The following is a 17,662-nucleotide window of genomic DNA, read 5'->3' as shown; positions in this document are numbered from 1 at the left end:
GCTTTCTGTGCTAGTACTATTAAATTATACCAAAGGAAGAATCTGGTGAATCTGCTAAGGCTCTTCTTTCTCCCTATAATTTCTAAAACTGCTCCATACTTTTTGTTGTACTTATAGGTGTTGTTTGGAATACTGACTTGGTAGAGACTTTGGAACTACAAAATCTCATGCTATGTGGTTTACAAACTATTTATGGAGCAGAAGCTCGAAAAGAGTCACGTGGAGCTCATGCAAGGGAAGACTATAAGGTACATATTTATTTAGAAGTTATTTCTTCAACTGCTATCATAAATACTCTTCGTGTAGGCAATATAAGGTTTGTACTTTTGATGAGCTATTCTCAACGCCTATTTCTCTATCAAAGAAGCTGTACTTATATTGTATTGTAATAGCTTAAGAATGTGTCTAAACACACTGTTTTCTGTCACTGAAATTATAAAAATACATAATGTCATTATCTTGATCACTTTAATGTGTTTCATATTTCTTAGAAAGGATTCTTTTGCGAAATGGTACAGACCACCAAAAGGAGAGCATGGCTGTCTTCAATGTTTTCCCAAAGAGGCATTTATTATAGAAAATGTCTACAAACTTATTTTTTAATCTCTAGCTAACCATGTATATATGAATGTGTATCTATTTATCAATCTACCTACCTACCCATCCATCTATACTGTCACAAAGGTTCCATTTAGCTACTTTGAAGTTTATTTATTTTTATTTATTTATTTATTTTATTTGTCAAGCGATTATAAGATAACAGGTATAAATATAAACATAGTTATGAATACATGAAAAGGATACATAGAAGAAAAATAAAAATAAACAATAGGACAGGGACGGTAGGAACGTTGGTGCACTTATGCACGCCCCCTACCGACCTCTTAGGAAAGGGGTAATGTCAATAATAGACAGTCTAAGGATAAAGTTTTGGGGGTTTGCGGAAGAAGCCACAGAGTCAGGTAGAGTATTCCAGACATTGACCACTCTGTTGCTGAAGTCATATTTCCTGCAATCAAGTCTGGTGCAGTTAACATTGAGTTTGTATCTATTGTGTGCTCTTGTATTATTATGGTTGAAGCTGAAGTATTCATTGAGAGGTAGGGCATTGCAATGTATGATTTTATATACTATACTTAGACCAAAGGCGGTGTAGTTCTAGGTTTTCTAGGTGTAGAGTTTCAAGTCTGGTGGCGTAAGGTATTATGCAACGAGTAGAGGATTGGAGAATGTTTCTTGTGAAATATTCCTGGACTTTCTCAACTGTATTAATGTCAGATACATAATGCAGGTTCCAAGCTGATGAGCTGTATTTAAGTATTGGTCTAGCAAATGTTTTGTATGCTCTAGTTAGTAGTATGATATTACCGGAGAAAAAGCTACGCAGGATTAGGTTAACAACTCTTAATGCCTTTTTGGCTATGTAGTTACAGTGGGCTTTAGCACTTAGCTCATTAGAGATGAGTATTCCAAGGTCCTTGACAGAGCTTGGATCATCAACAAGGTCTTGACTATCCAGCCTGTATTTTATTTTCTCTTCTTTCTTTTTTTGCCAATATGTAAGACAGAGCATTTATTTGTTGAAATTTGAAGTTGTCATTTGTTTGACCATTCTGATACATAGTCAAGGTCTTTTTGGAGGGTAGCATGTTGTCTGTGGTGCTGAATAGCTTTACATCATCAGCGAAGAGAATGCAGTTGCTCGTAATGTGATCACAGTGCTACAGTGGCTTTTGGAGAGTTTGCCATAATTCCCAACATCTGTTAAGCAACAATTGTAAATCGTGGACTACCCTTATCCTTAATATTATCAAACAACAACCTCTGCCTATCAGATCCATGGGAAGGACTTGATAAAAATGCCAGATCCAATCTAAACATCTGGTTGACTGAAACAAATAATAATAACAGCCTAGATAGGAAAACAAGAAAACTGATGACCATGCACTATGTGCTGCACCCACGTAGTGATGTTGACAGGCTATATGACAGACCCAGAAAAGCAGGTGGCAGAGGAATTTTGCAAGTGAAGGAGACAGTCAAAGAAGAGAAGCATACTCTGACAGATTACATGAAAGACAGTGTTGAACCAGCTTTGATGGAAGTCAACAAATAAGAAGCTGCTCAAAGTGCAGCAAACAAGAATCAATACAGGAAAACAGCAATAAAAACTCGGGCTGGCAGCTGGTGTAACAAAGCACTGCATAGACAGTTCCTTGAAAAGATCCAAGGAAAAGTAGATAAGGAAAAGACCTGGTTATGGCTGACCAACGGAACATTGAAGGAAAAGACAGAAGGCCTGATTCTTGCAGCCCAAGGACAAGCCATCAGAATGAATGCAATCAAAGCCAGAATAGAAAAATCTGCTGATGACCCCAGATGCAAACTCTGCAAAGAAGCGGACGAAACCATCGCTCACAATTTGAGCTGTTGCAAGACAGTGGCTCAGACTGACTACATACAACATCACAACACAGTCGCTCAGATGGTCCACTGGAACTTGTGTCACAACTACCATCTGCTTGTAGCAAAGAACTGGTGGGATCATAAGCCTGAGAAAGTGGTTGAAAATGAGCATGCAAAACTACTGTGGGACTTCCAAATACAGATTGACAAAGTTTTGGAACACAATACCCTGGATATCACGATTGTGGAAAAGAAAAAAGTGTGGATCATTGACATTGCCATACCTGGTGACAGCAGAATCAACAAGAAACAACTTGAAAAAAATCACCAGGTATCAGGACTTGAAAATCCAACTGCAAAGACTCTCGCATAAACCAGTGCAGGTGGTTCCAGGGGTACTCAGCACACTGGGTGCTATGCCTAAAGACCTAGGCAAGCATTTAAAAACAATTGGCGCTGACAAAATCACAAATGGTCAGCTGCAGAAGGCCACCTTACTGGGAGCTGCTTGCATACTCTGCTGATACATCACGCAGTCCTAAACACTTGGGAAGTGTTTGACTAGTGATTTGTGATACAAAACCCAGCATAGTTATCTCATTTGCTGTGTACGCTGTTGTTTTTTGTGTATAATAATAATAATAATAATAGCAAGCAAAGATAATAACAACAGTAATAGGCACTATGGACCAGTCCTAAAATATCTGGAGCACCACTTGAACATCACCAGCATTGACAAAATCACTATCAGTCCAATGCAGAAGGTTGCTTTACTTGGAATAGCTTATATCAGGGGTGGGTTTCTACCAGTTCTGTCCACTTCTGTAGAACCGGTAGTTCTGAAGAGCAGCAGGCCTAGAACCGGTTCTATGTCTGCTGCCGTTTTGGCCCACCCACCCTCCGCCCGGGCTTTTACATGACCTTTATTTGCGTGACACAGCTACAGTTGAAAAAGCAGGAAAAAAAGGTTTTCCATCCGCCGCGTACTTGCATGCAGCGCTGCTCAGCTGTCCAGGCAGCTCAGCAGGTTGTAAATTGCACTCATGCAACTTGCGCATGCGCACACGACACTAATAGACAGAACCGGTAGTTATACCAGTCGGATCCCATCCCTGGCTTATATCCTGTGTTGATACCTTTAACACTATAGAACAACATCTTTTGTCTTTCCCAATTCCTGGGAAGCATTTGACAGGTGGATAAAAATATCAAACCCAGTCTATGTACTTAACTTCCTGTGCACTCAGTCATAATAATCATTTTCTAACCAATGTACACATTTATGACCAAATTTCATCCATCTGACAACAAAAGCCTTCAGTGTGAAACTGTTTACAGTTCGGTATTTTCAGGTAGCGGTGCCAGGGAGGCAGAGAGTTCAAATCAATCAAGGCTACAGAGCTAAGCTTGTTAATTTGCAGTTATCACTTAGTGAAGCACTTGATGAAAACCAGCCCAGGAAGAGACAGCTTTAAACAACTACTCCACCCTTCACAAAGGGGCAAAAATAAAATAAAAAAATGGCTCAGGTACAGGTCACTGAATGGATGGCTGCAACCAATGACCTTTGCAGTAACTCTGGCTCTGGTTCTTTGTCTGTCTCTTCTTTCTCTCTAGCTTAGCAACCATCTCACTTCTGATTTAAGAAATGGCATACCATTTTTTGGAAATGTGCTCCAAATATAATTCTTCCACCAGTGCAGAGTGGAGGAGAATAAGTGCTGCAGGCATCTTTAATACAGTGCTTCTGTCAATATCAAGTGCCCATAACATATGCAATGTCTTGATTGAGCCTGAATCTATAACTCTCCATTCAGTCCCAAACAATGAAAGTAGGAAGTCATAGAATGGAGATTTTATGTTATGTTCCAGTGAATGGGATTAAAGTTTTGGGAAAAAATGTGCAATATTCTGAATGAAGAATTAGTGGCAGGTCTTCTGTTTGGTCGCATAAAGGAAGGGCGAGAGAATACAATAAAAGAGTTCAGAAAAAAATACAAGAGAAAGAAAACAGAATTGCTTAATTTGTTTTGCACCTCTTTATGTAAAAGGAAAAATAGTCCAACTTGACAAAGACAGATTAGTAACACAAGTCAAAATAGTCAAGAGAACACCTATCCACTCTAGACGAGTTCAAAGCATCAGGACTAGATGGATTACACCCCAGAGTTCTGAAGGAGCGGATAGACATGATCTTGGAACCGTTGAACCATATCTTTCAAAAATCCTGGAGCACCAGGGAAATACCAGAGATTGGAAAGAAGCTGATGTGGATCATCACAGGAAGAAATTAATCTTCAAAAAAGGAGGAAAATGGATCCAGGAAATCAGCCTGACATCAGTACCTGGAAGAATCCTGGAAAAAATAATCAAGCAACACATCGGCACACAATTCGAAATAAGCAAAGTTGTTACTAGAAGCAACATGAATTTGTCAAAAATAGATTATAAATCTTATTGGATTTGTTCAATAAGACAAATTATTGTCTTACAATAATTAGAGGTCCAGTTAAATGTTGTGGACGTAGTATACTTGGACTTCAGTAAGGCAAGTACAGGGTACACCACAGCCTACTTGTTAAGATAGAAAAATGAGGGTTAGACAGCAGTACCACCAGATAGATTCATAACCAGCTAACCAATCACACTTAATGTGTGGTTCTAAGTGGAACTATATCTACAAGATTCTGTCCAAAATCCAGTACTGTTCAACATCTTCATAATGATTTAAATGAAGGGATAGAAAGGGAACTCATCAGAATTGCAGACAATACCAAGCTGGCACAACACTGAAGAAGATAGGTTTAATATCCAGAAGGATCTTTGACAGATTTGAACATTGGCTCCTAGCCAACAAAAGGCAATCAGCCTGACATCAGTTCCAAGTGTGGTCCTACCAGTGGTGAAAAAAAGTACAGTTTTGCACTTAGGGAAGAAAAACCAAATGCACAGGTATTGAATAGGTGGTACCTGGTTCAATAGCAGTAACTGTGATACAGATCTAGGAGTCCTAGTAAACAATCACTTAAGTATGAGCTAGCAATGTGCTGCAGCTGCCAAAAAAGCCAATGCAGTCCTAGACTGCATCAACAGAAGGATGCTATCAATATCATATTAAATATTAGTACCACTGGTAGGACCACACTTGGAATACTGTATCCAGTTTTGGTCACTACGATACAAAACATGTTGAGACTGTAGAAAGTGCAGAGAAGATGATTAGGTGACTGAAGGCTAAAGCATATGTTGTGGGAACTGGGCATGTCTGCTCTAACGAAGAGAAGGATTAGAGGTGATATGGAAGCAAGCTTCCTGTATATGAGAGGTTGTCACAGAAAAAAAGGGAATTATTTTCCAACGCACCAGATAAGTAAAAGATACAAGTTTATCGAAGAGAGATCCAACCTAGACTTATGGAAAAATTTCCTGTCAGAACCAGTGGAACAGCTTGCCTCCAGAAATTGCGGGTGTTCCATCACTGGAGGTTTTTAAGAAGAGATTGGACATTGTCCAGAATGGTACAGGGTGTGAGCACGACATTGGACTAGAAGACCTTCAAGATCACTTCCAATTTTGTTATTGTAAAATATATAAGAGCTGGGTTATTTAATTAGCAGACATTTGAATCTGTTATCAGTATGAGAACCAACATTATATTTACCATTTAAGGTGCGTTAAGCTAGTTATGTTGTTTTGAAACATACTGATCTTAACTGAATGGGAGTTTAAAATATAATATACCCTTACATGTATTTTATGTTTTAGGTTAGGATAGATGAATATGATTATTCTAAACCAATTCCAGGACAGCAGAAGAAACCATTTGAGCAGCATTGGAGAAAACACACACTCTCTTACGTAGATGTGAAGACCGGGAAGGTATAAAACATTTCCTTAATTTTAATATTTATTTAGTTGTATGATACTTCTAGTAACATGGGTCTTGAAAGGAATGATTAAATAAATTATTAGAAATAGTACAGAATACTGTGCTTGAAGGATTTATATGCATCTCTTGCTTTTCCATGAGGAGTCAGAGCCTCAACTGAGTCTTTTTCCATCTTTCCTTTTTTTTTTGAATAGTGAAGTATCCCTGGTAGAGAAGGTATAAGCTGAAAGTCACTATGTGAACTTCCTTGCATAATTGGATCTAGACCAGGAATTAGGAACCACTAGGGCAGTGGTCCCCAACCGATTCTATGGAGGGCGGTTTTTATGCAGACCGAGAGGCATGGTTTTGCACACTGCCTGGATTTTGTGCATGCATGGGTGGAGCTTCAATGACTTCCACAGGCCTGTTCTGTCTGTGGCCCGGGGTTGAGCATCCCTGACATAGATAAAAAGAGGCCATGTTTGGGCGTGAATGGCGAGCTGATCTGTCCTTTTGGATCAGATGAATACACTGATGTTGAAAGTATTTGTAATAGAATTACAAACATGAATTTTGTTTTAGGACCATAGTAGGTCAGATATACAGGTAATCCTCACTTAACATGCATTCGATCGGAACCATTCAAAGTTATAGCTGTTGTAGCAGCTGCTTGATAATGGGGTCAAAATTTAGGCATTTGGCAATCCTCCTACATTGATAATCACAGTATGCATGCAATTTTTCCAACTCACCTATTCTCCCCCATCTCTACTTTATAATCTGTCACTGTCAACCCTTGCAATCCCAGCTGACCTTCATTGTTTTCTTGCCAACAATTTGTATAAGGCAGGAAAAATGGGAAGTCCTTACCTAACAATTGTATTTTTTCTTACCTAATAACTACACTGGGATGACTAGAACTCCAATTGCTAAGCAAAATAGTTATGTAATATGTTACCTAATACCTACCTTTTTAGCAACAAATATTCCAGTCCCAGTTAAGGTAATTAAATAAAGTCTACCTATATTTCGTATTGGGGCTACAAGCTAGATGATTTGGAGTTAAAGGCCAGATTCAGCCTAGTTTGAACCATCATTATATCAAAATATTGTCATATTTAATCTCACCTTTCTAAAGTCACCAATGTGCTTTACAATACAAATAATCCTTGCTTAACAACTAAAGTTGGACTTCAAATTTTAATTATAATTAATTGTAGTTAATCAGGTTACATGATATCACTTGATTTTGCTACTATTATTGTCAAAGTGAGTCACAATAGGAAAAAAAGTGAGTCACAATGTAAAAAAAGCATGTAGTCATTAAGCTGATCCAGTCTCCTGAAGGGGCATTTTTGCTGGAAAAGAGCAAAATAGCCCATTGGATATTGCAGTCATATGACAGATTCTGCAGCCAGTCATGAATGCAAGCCAATTGCTAAGCACTCTAACTGATCATGTGGTTGCCAGGGGATGGGTGCAACAATTGTAACTTTGAGGATGGATTATAAGTAACTTTTTGTTGAATCCATCACAATTTTGATCAATAAGTCATCAAGTAAGGGCTACCTGTACTCCTAGCCTTACTTTAAATAATAATTTCTAATACAGTGTACCTCAGTACTTCAGAATTTCTTGAATTTTGTATACAACACATTTTCATGTGAAAATATCCCAGTATTCAGCATATTTTGGTACTCAACACACTGCAAAGGATGGAGGACAGCCACAAAGTGTGGACAAGAAGCTGGGAAGGTCACTGATATAGGAAAAGGAACAGATAGGAAATCCAGATAGGAAATCCTTCCCAGCCTAAACAAAGGGCCACATAAGTGACATGGTTTGTTTGATACTCATCCTTTTTAGTATTCATTTGCCTCCCTGAACTAATTAAGGATGAATACCAAGGTACCATTGTATGTGAGCCTTGGGCATTGGCTAGATAAGGAAAATCTAATCTAATCTAATAGGGCAGGAGATTGGGAAAAATCTAATAGGGCAGGAGATTGGGATAAATAATCTTTATTTATTATGTAGGATGCTAAATAAAACCTCTTGATCCTGCTTAGATGGTATTTATTAAAGGGACTGATCCTAGGTGAACAGCATCTTATATGTTTCTGACTTCCCGCAACTAGAAATATATGTAGAACTATCTTGGCATGGTTTCAATGGCCTTAATGCTTACTAAGCCACTTTATAGCAAAGGTAAAAATTATATTGATATATGATCTGGAAAATGAAGGTTCACCAAAGTTGACCTGAAGTTTGAATTAAAATTTTGTTATATAAGAATTTATGCTACTTAATTACAGAAATAAAAAATATAATTTCAGTATGAATGTGGCAATATTTCTTTATAGTCTTGATTTCTTTCTTACAATGTTTTTCACATAGCTAAATTTTTAAATATTTATGGTAATATATCATAATAAATTGTAAATGTATTAATATCAATGTAAAGAGTAAAATCAGAATTTTTACACAGTAAATGAGATATATAGTATTAATAATACTTTATTAATAAGATGAACTCTTATTTTTTTTAAAGGTTACACTGGATTATAGACCTGTAATAGATAAAACTCTGAATGAAGAAGATTGTGCTTCAGTTCCTCCAGCTATTCGGTCTTATTAGTTATTTTGATTTGAATTTTTGTTTGTAATGCATATGCAAATATACGAAGCAAATGTTATCTATTGTAGTAGATAAAATAGCAGTTAATTTAAAGCTTTCAAAATCCAAAATCTGCTCTAATTTTTTATGTTTGCTGTGTGAGAAAGCTGAGTTGTGAGACATGAGCTACATACTGCTATATCAAAATGTTCTTGCATGTGAGTCAGTTTCTAACTCTCTCAGTACACTAGGAATCTGCTTATAGCATACATTATTTACATTGTCCTGTAATACATTTCTATATTAAGAAACTATATGCATATGATGGAAATGAGGGGCTTTTATTGAATGTAAGAGCATCATCAGGACCAGCAATGTAGAGTATAATTTACTAGATTGATATGTGCTTACATACATTTATTACTGCATTGTAACTTTTAGTAACTAGGTAGCATTTAAAAATGTAATTGCTGCAGTCATTGTGATTATGAATGCTATTTCAGATGGGCTTTTCTTGTTTGTTACAAGCACTAAAACTAAAACTATGAGTGTTTTTGAAAATACTTCCAGCTTAGTAAAATAAATAAAGATAAATTGATAATTATTGTGTCAGATCTGCCATCTTCAGCTTCTACGCTTTGCTAGCATCCTGTCATAAAATGCTAGGGAGGGAAGACAGGGCAGTGGAATGTAAGAGAGTAGCAATGAGAGAGAAGAGGGGCTGACAGCCCTGACAGAAACAGAGGTATGAGAATTGGCATGTTCAAGGACACCTGGCCCCTGGGAAAATAATGTGAAACAGCCCTGTTTGAGTCCAGGTATTTGCCTTGATAAGCTTTACATGTTTATTCAGCCGAATAAAGACATGCCCCTCAAAACAAGAGGGAACCTTGAATACACAGAGACTCTCATATTTGTATATTTGCTAAATTATCTACTTCATGATCCAGAAGGATTGGCACACTCAACCAGACAAGCTGGCATACTCTAGATAAGATAAAGAAGTAGAGAAATAGCCAGAAGAGTACAGAAATAGTCATCCTCCTCCTTTGGAGGTCTTTCAAAGACATTGTGTGTCACTTTGTATGTCCCGATGTCAGAAGTGCTCTGGCCAATAAAAACATGTTCAGCAGACGGTGATTCTCCAAGACTTTCAGGTTCAAGTTGCTGTCCAAGGCCTGATAAAGGCACTCAAGAACGTCATTTGGGCTTTCTGAGAGCAGCGGATATATTTTTCCTAATTTCTTCTGTTTTGGAATGGCAGTTTGCAAGGCAATGACGAGATCTTGGAATGCTTTCAAGTATTCATAATGTGGACTGTCATAGCTCTCACTAGACAACTTAGCATCGGTCTCAGGGAAAAGGGCATTTCTCTCCTTAGCAGCTTCTCTTCCAATGTAAGGAAAACATCTAACATGACTTGTGGTCTGCCCAATTGGAGTTGTGAGTATAGATAATGGACAGGATCAGATCAAAGTATTTATGTGAGGCTCAGTGTAGGAACCAAGTCTGCCTTTTCACTCATGGAGATCAGAAGTAGAAAAAAGGGGTAGTATAAACAAGGACATTCTGGAGCTCCCTCCTTCCAGTAGAAAGATGTTCAGCAAGGATTATAGGATGCGGGAGCAGAAGGAGCAGGATGCTAAGGTACTGGAAGGCACCATAAGTCTTTTAAAATCTGTCTCTTTCCTTGCAAGGTCCAAAAAGGTAAACCTGTTGATTTTCTTCGATGCTCCTTTGGGCTTAGTCTCCCATTGTCTCACAAGACTCCTAAGTCAATTGATCCCTGATGCAAAAGAGCACTGTATTTAACCAAGGTTTTGTTTTTCATATCATGATGGATTTTTAAGCTTATAAAAGTTCCTTACAACACACTCAAGAGGGCTGAGGATATATCCTTTATTCTTACTCATCTTGATTTCAGATTTGCTCTGAGCTAAGCCGGACACATCCTTGCAGAACCTGTTGGGCCACAAGAAATCCACTGACATCCCCCTCTTCCCACAATGTGAAACCTCTGGTCAAGGGCACAATGGCCTAGCAGGGAGCCATGGGCAGCTGAGATCATTGGTTTCCTCCTAGGTCTGGTCAACAGCAGGAAGTATGTAAGAGGAACTCCTATACTACAGCAACCTCACAACCTTTTGGATCACAAGAATACCCCCCCCCCTTGCTTTCTAAGCACTTCCAGACATGGAGGGTTAGGTGAGGCCAACCAGTCCACCCTGCTCTGGTCAATGGTAGGGTAACTCGGATGAAACGCACTCTTTCACACAATACTCAAAAGCAAAGCACAGACTAAAGAGGCGAGAGAAAAGGGTTAGGGTAAAATGATCTTCCTTACCTAGTCATTAGCCTAGTCATCAGCCTTATAGGAACCAAATAGAGGCAATATAAAGCCTGGTCCTCCAAAATTTAGATCCCTGGTAGAGTCAAGAAGGGAGGGACCTCCAGGAAACCCCAGAAACTTGGTGCTTTTCTCTTCTTGGGCTTCCTGGGGCTGAGTACTTGCCCTACTATAGTCCCCAAAAATATTTTGCTGGTTTCAGGTTGGCTCAATAGAAATGAAGACAAAGTCTAGGTATTTGCCTCGATAAGTTTTGCCTCAATAAGCATTTATTCAGCTGAGTAAAGATGGGATCCTCAAAGCAAGAAGAAATCCCGAACACCCTGACACTTATATGTTTGCTAAATTATCTACTTCATCAGCCAGAAGGACTGGCACACTCCACCCATACAAGCTGGCAGACTCCAGGTAAGATGAAGTACAGAAATATCCACAAGACAAATGTTTTTCCTCCTGCCTTGGAGGTTTTCCAAGAAATGTGAACATCACCTCAGGGACATTGGGTGTTTCCTGAAGAAATTTCCATTATCTTGCAGGCTGGCTGAAGCAATAGTGCCATCCACATACAGGTAATCCTCGAGGTATTAACTTAATGGAGCCTGCCCGTTAGGTTTGTAAGTCAAAACATTCATCAAATAAATCCGATTCAATTTTACAAAGTTAAAAAAATCAAATTCATTAATTGAATCAAGTGGCATTAATTGAATCAAATGAAGATCTGATCTGACTTACTTCCCGCCTGGCCGGCAATCAGCTGTTTCCAGTACAATCAAAGGAGGAACTAAGTTGCTCCAAGCTCACGGACTCTCTGTAGTTAAAAAACCCACTTGCTGCTAATCAGCTCAAGCATCTGCAGACAACTGCCCAGAGGGGGTGGAAATCACATTTTGATAATTTTGTGTAGAGCTGAGTTTTTCATAATTTTTTGAGCACCACTCTGACTAGTTTCATACGCTCTTCCAGGGTCTTGCTGTATATTAATGTATTGTTCAGGTACACCAAGACCCATTTATACAGGTGCTAGTGCAGGACTTGTTTATTAGTTGCATGAATACATCAAGCACTCCCTGCAGACCAAACAGCATCATTTGAAACTGTAACATCCCAGGGCACAATTATATGCCAGTGTCCATTCATCTCCCTCTTTTATCCTCTTCAGTAGTACACCTCTCTCAAGTCCAGCTTAGATAAATCTTCCTTTTGAATAGATAGTTTAATATGTCCCTCAAATGAGGGAGGGGGTACATGTTTTAAATGTAAATACAGTTTAGGCCCCTATAGTCCATGCATAGCATAAAAGATCCATCTTCTTCAAGACCATGGGGGCAACCATCCTTGACTTTACTGGTTAAATTAACCCCCTAGCCAGATTCTTTTCTCTAAATTCCCTTTTCCATCTTCCTGGATGCCATCAAGTACATTTGTGATTTGTATAGCTTGGCCTCTTGCATGATCTCAATTGTGCAGTCTATGGACCTGGGGTGAGAATGTATCTGCTTCCTGTTTGCTGAAGACCTCAACTAGTTCGTGTTATTCCTGTGGAATCAGCGGCTCTAGCTCACCACCTCCCTTTAGTGTATTAGCAGGTTGCATTTTCACTCTCCTGGCCACAGGCGCATGGCTGGCTTTTAACACTTCACTAGCCCCTGCTGGTTGGTGGCTTCCCTTTGCATCTGCTATTTGTCTCTGTCCCAATTCAGAGCCAGGTTCCACTTCCATCACATTAACCCCAGGACCATGGGCTCGGTCATCTCTGGTATACGATGAAGTGAATAGTCTCTATTCTTTGAGCTTCACTGGTTTGGTCAGGCAGATCACTGGCACTGTTATTCAGCCATCTAACTGGGAAAATGCCATGGTTTCCTTAGCTTTCTCAGTCTTATATCCAGGCTGTCTACTACCTGGAGGCTAATTACATACCTCATGCACCCTGAGTCCAATAGGGCTGTAAGAACCCTCTTTATGCCCAAGGAGGATGCCACAATCTCCAGCCTAGCCTTCATAGCAGTGAGGGTGCCACTTAGTATTGGGTCATCCACTCCTCCTGTCTTGGTTAGTACTACCATGGTCCCAGGAGATGTGGTTGCCCGGGTCTTCAAGCCGCCAAACCTTTCCCTCAGTTGCTCCATCGATGGGATATGGGTGGCGATTGGACCTCAGTGGGCTCCTTCCACTTGACTGGCCATCTCATCTTCCACCTGTTCCCTTGGATCACATTGACTCCCAAGGAGAAAAAAAGACAGGTCCCTTCATAATCCTTTATTACCATGGGCTTACTGTAGTCTAGATTGAAAAATGTTTATCCATCATGTCTCATGAAGGACATGATGGCCTACCTTGTCAATGAGAAGATTTTCACTAAACTGAACTTGCAAGAAGTTTACTGCTGGATTAGATTCTAGTGGTGTTTAGGAAACTTAAGCATTTATTCATGGGTGAACCAGTGTTAAAGCATCCCGATCCAAACACCCATGTTATTATTCAGGCAGATGCTAGTGATGTACCTATGGGAGTCGTATAGTTACAGACAAATTAACGGGTTCTACAACCATGCACTTGCATCGCTAAAGAAATAATTGAGACTGAGAGCAGGTGAGCAGTGTGGGAGAAAGAGGCATGCACAATACTCTGAGTGCTCTTGACCTGGTGGCACTTACTAGAAAGGAATAAAGCTCCATTCAAAGAATTGACAGACAGGCCAGAAAAATCTGGAGGCCCTGAAAACTCCCAGGAAATTGTCCCCTAAACAAGTTCACTGGGCTCAGTATTTAACCAGATCAATTTTATATTGTGGTAGCTTCCAGGAGGGAAGAAATTTTTACCGAATGCTTTTTTATTTTTTTACCGCAATATAATAGTTCCAAGCCTGAAATCGTCAGGCTGGTCATCCCAACTCCGTAGCTGGTAACCCCAATAATTACTAGGGCTCAGAGGAAATTCAAACATCAGATAGTGGATGATTGACTCAGTATGCTAAAAGCGGCATTAGAAAAAGATGAGTGGTTCCAAACCCACCAGACGGAGTGCATGTTATGTGATGGCTTAGTGGGGGTAGGGGTCAAACTATATATCCCAGCAATTCAGCAAACTATGGCTTTGAAAAAGCCATGACTCAAAGATAACAGGTCATTTTGGTTTTGTAAAAACTCTACATCTTGTACAACACCAATTCTAGAGAACATTGAATATGTTATGACGAAGATTAAAACGTTTGGAGAAATGGCAGGTTTAAGAATATATAAATCACAGACAACAATACTGACTAAGAACATAAATGTGGAGCATCAGAAGAAATTGGAATTTAAAACTGGTTTTAAAGTTGTGGAAAAGGTACAGTACTTAGGGGTGACTTTTACTGAGGAAAATTTTAAGCTTTACAAAAATAATTACAGTAAAATATGGAAGGAGATAAAATTGGATTTAAATAGATGACAAAAATTAGATTTGTCATTAATGGGTAGAATTTAAGTAGTTAAAATTAATGTACAACCCAGAATGTTATTTTTATTTTAGACTATATCGAGATTGATTAGAGATTCCATTTTCAAACAATGGCAGAAAGATATATCTAAATATAATTGGCAAAATAAAAACCAGCAGTTTAGACATTAATGGCTATGTGTTGCATTATTTTGAGGGGACAGCACATTTACACTGTCATACAAGCTCACTACACTCACTACTTTACATTGGAGCCAAGTGTAATTTCTTCAGTGTTCTCACATGAAAAGATATACTTAAATATTTACAAAATGTGTGGGGATGTACTCACTTCTGTGATATACTGAATATATGCTGTAACTTTTAAAAATGAACATATTAAACAGAAAATGCTTGTATGTACAAATGTTTAGCTTGTTCAGAATACTAACCTGATTTGAACTGATTTGGATTTATTGTATTTCAAATTATTCTATTTCAAAAAGCACAGACTGTTTACATTGATTTAATGTATTTGTGAGACAAATAACAGATGTCAGCAACACCCATTGGTTTCAGAATGTTACTGAATGAAGCCTTATCCATTTTAACTTGAAATTTACATTAAAAGGCATGGAACTTAGATGACTTGGCCACACCTACCATATTGAAGTCAGTGGCAGTGAGAGGACACTCCTCTATGTGTTCTTTAGAACAGGGGTTGCCAACCTTTTGGACCTCAGGGACTACCAAACTCATAATTTTAAATCCTAAGGACCACTAATATGAATGTTGACTGATGGTGGCTTGCTGACAGTGTGTGTGTGTGTGTATGTGTGTGTGTGTGAGAGAGAGAGAGAGAGAGGGAGAGAGATCTGATCTAACCTTTCTCTCTCTCTCACACACACACACACAAACACACAGAGGGAGGGGTGGGATTCAAATTTCTTAACTGGTTCTGTGGGTGTGCCCTAATTTGTAGGTGTGGCTTGGTGGTCATGTGACTGGCTGGGCATGGCTTGTATGTAAATATTGTAAATATTTATTTTTATAAAAAAAAGAGCAACTTTTACCCAAAATCAGGCAAAGCGGGCAGGCATATTGAGCTGCTCACAAAAATCACAAATTCACTCAGAGATCTATCTTTCTGCCATCGGCTACCTGAGTCTGTCACATAAAATTTGCTTACAAGAAAATTCATAAAATTAACTCACAAAACACCATGCGTGTAAATATTTTTTTTATAAAAAAAGAGCAACATTTACCCAAAAACAGGCAAAGCAGGCAGGAAGATTGAGTTGCTCACAGAATCACAGATTCATTCAGAGATCTATTTTTCTGCCATCAGCTACCTGAGTCTGCACTGAATAATAGAAGCTTCAGTCCTAAGGAAGGTTTGGCTCTGCTTAAAAGCAGAGCCAAAGATCTAAAGATTAGCTAGAAAGCAAGAAATCCAATGGTTTCCTGCTTTCTAGCTAATCTAAATCTCCTGGCACAGCAGAACAGCTGATGGTGGGGGGAAATAGCAACTTTGCAGGAAAGTTTGCCAGGTAAGGAATGAGTGAGTGGGAAGGGTTCCCACGGGCCATGTGGGCAATGTAGGCCTGTGTTCCCGTGCAGCCTAGATTAATTGCTTTGGGGGTGTGCTCTGGGGGTGACATTTCTCTGCGGCCCACCAAAATTTTCTCACAAACCACCAGTGGGGCCATGGCCCACTGATTTGCAACCAATGCTTTAGAACATACAGTGCATTCAGAAAGTATTTAGATCCCCTTTACTTTGTTAATATTGTTATGCTGCAACCTGATTCTACAGTTGTTGAAATTATTTTCTTCTCATTAATCTACACTCAGTACCCTATAATGACAAAGTGAAAACAGAACTTTAGGAATGTCTGTAAATGTATTAAAAAAAATTGAAATATCACATTGGCATGAGTATTCAGATCCTTTGCAGTAACATTTGAAATTTAGCTCAAGTGCCTCCTATTTCTCTTGATCATTGCTGACATGTTCCAGGATTTTCCCAGGTATTGATGTCAGGCTAACTGATCTGTAGTATCCTGGATTTGATTTTTTTTCTTTTTTCTCTGAAGACGGAATTACATCAATTCTTCCAGTCTCTGGAATTTCCCTGGTGCTCCAAGATATGTGAAATGGTTCAATGGTTCCGAGATACTTAAGGGAGTATAACCTTTTTAAGAAAGAATGAACTGAGTGTATCTTGAACTTTTTATCTAAGGCACCCAGATACAGGATAGAAAAATAAAACACAAAATTCAAAATATTTTGTGGAAAATACATATATTGAGCTAACTCAGTTATCAAACAGTAATAATTTTCAACTTTGAACAATTATTTATCAAATTTTAAAAAACAAAAAAGAAAATGTAATAAGCCTTCTAGCTACTCTGCCCCAATTGTCCTGGATGGAACATGGGAGAAGACCACACATATGCAATGGAGCCCAAGAGATATATCTGATGGTTGATCATATCCTGAATTTTTTCAAGGCTACTGGGATAAAAAAAAAAAAGTAATTTCCCCGTAATGAAAACAAAGTGCATCTATAACATGAAATACTTTATTGCTAGAAGTGGAAAAAAGACAAGGCGAAATTCAAACAGGCGAAATATGTTTGGAGAACATTGTAGACATTTTTAGGATAAAAAAAAATCTGAATAATGAAGGAGTTTCTAGCAGCTTTTTTTCTTGTACAAGTTCTTGATATAAAATAGTAAAGCCAATTTTATTTAGCTGTTATGGCACCAGGGAAGAAACTGAGACTGTGAGTTGAAGTTCCATCTTAGTCATAAAAGCCAGTAACTCTCTCTCAGCTTAACCCAGGTTGTAAAGTTGTTACTGTGTGGAAAATAGGAAAGTTGGATATGTTCTCTGAGTTATTTGTAAAAATGAAGGCGGAATACAAATCAATAAAAATATAACATTTTCTAAACCATCATATTGCTCATGTGAAAAATTTCAGGTGATAATAAACCTTT

The 17,662-nt window shown here is 38.6% G+C and overlaps 1 protein-coding gene and 1 pseudogene across 2 annotated transcripts in view; both read left to right on the top strand.

Annotated features, from left to right (window-relative positions):
* SDHA (succinate dehydrogenase complex flavoprotein subunit A) overlaps positions 1 to 9,495 on the top strand; it is a 45,166-nt gene extending 35,671 nt beyond the window's left edge. For both annotated transcript variants that reach the window (XM_026721724.2, XM_087916041.1), the window contains 3 exons: positions 118 to 248; positions 6,172 to 6,285; positions 8,829 to 9,495. In XM_026721724.2, coding sequence (XP_026577509.1) covers positions 118 to 248; positions 6,172 to 6,285; positions 8,829 to 8,915 — 332 coding nt within the window. In that variant the 3' untranslated portion in view covers positions 8,916 to 9,495. The remainder of the gene's footprint in view (positions 1 to 117; positions 249 to 6,171; positions 6,286 to 8,828) is intronic.
* On the top strand, positions 1,636 to 6,165 carry LOC148124109 (uncharacterized; annotated as a pseudogene).
* Positions 9,496 to 17,662: the final 8,167 nt, after the last annotated feature.

Source organism: Pseudonaja textilis, chromosome Z (genome assembly GCF_049901715.1).
Source record: "Pseudonaja textilis isolate UNSWEBS1 chromosome Z, rPseTex1.2, whole genome shotgun sequence".
NCBI classification, from domain to species: Eukaryota; Metazoa; Chordata; class Lepidosauria; order Squamata; family Elapidae; genus Pseudonaja; species Pseudonaja textilis.
Note: the sequence above shows the minus strand (reverse complement) of the source record. Positions and strands in the feature narration are given on the sequence as shown.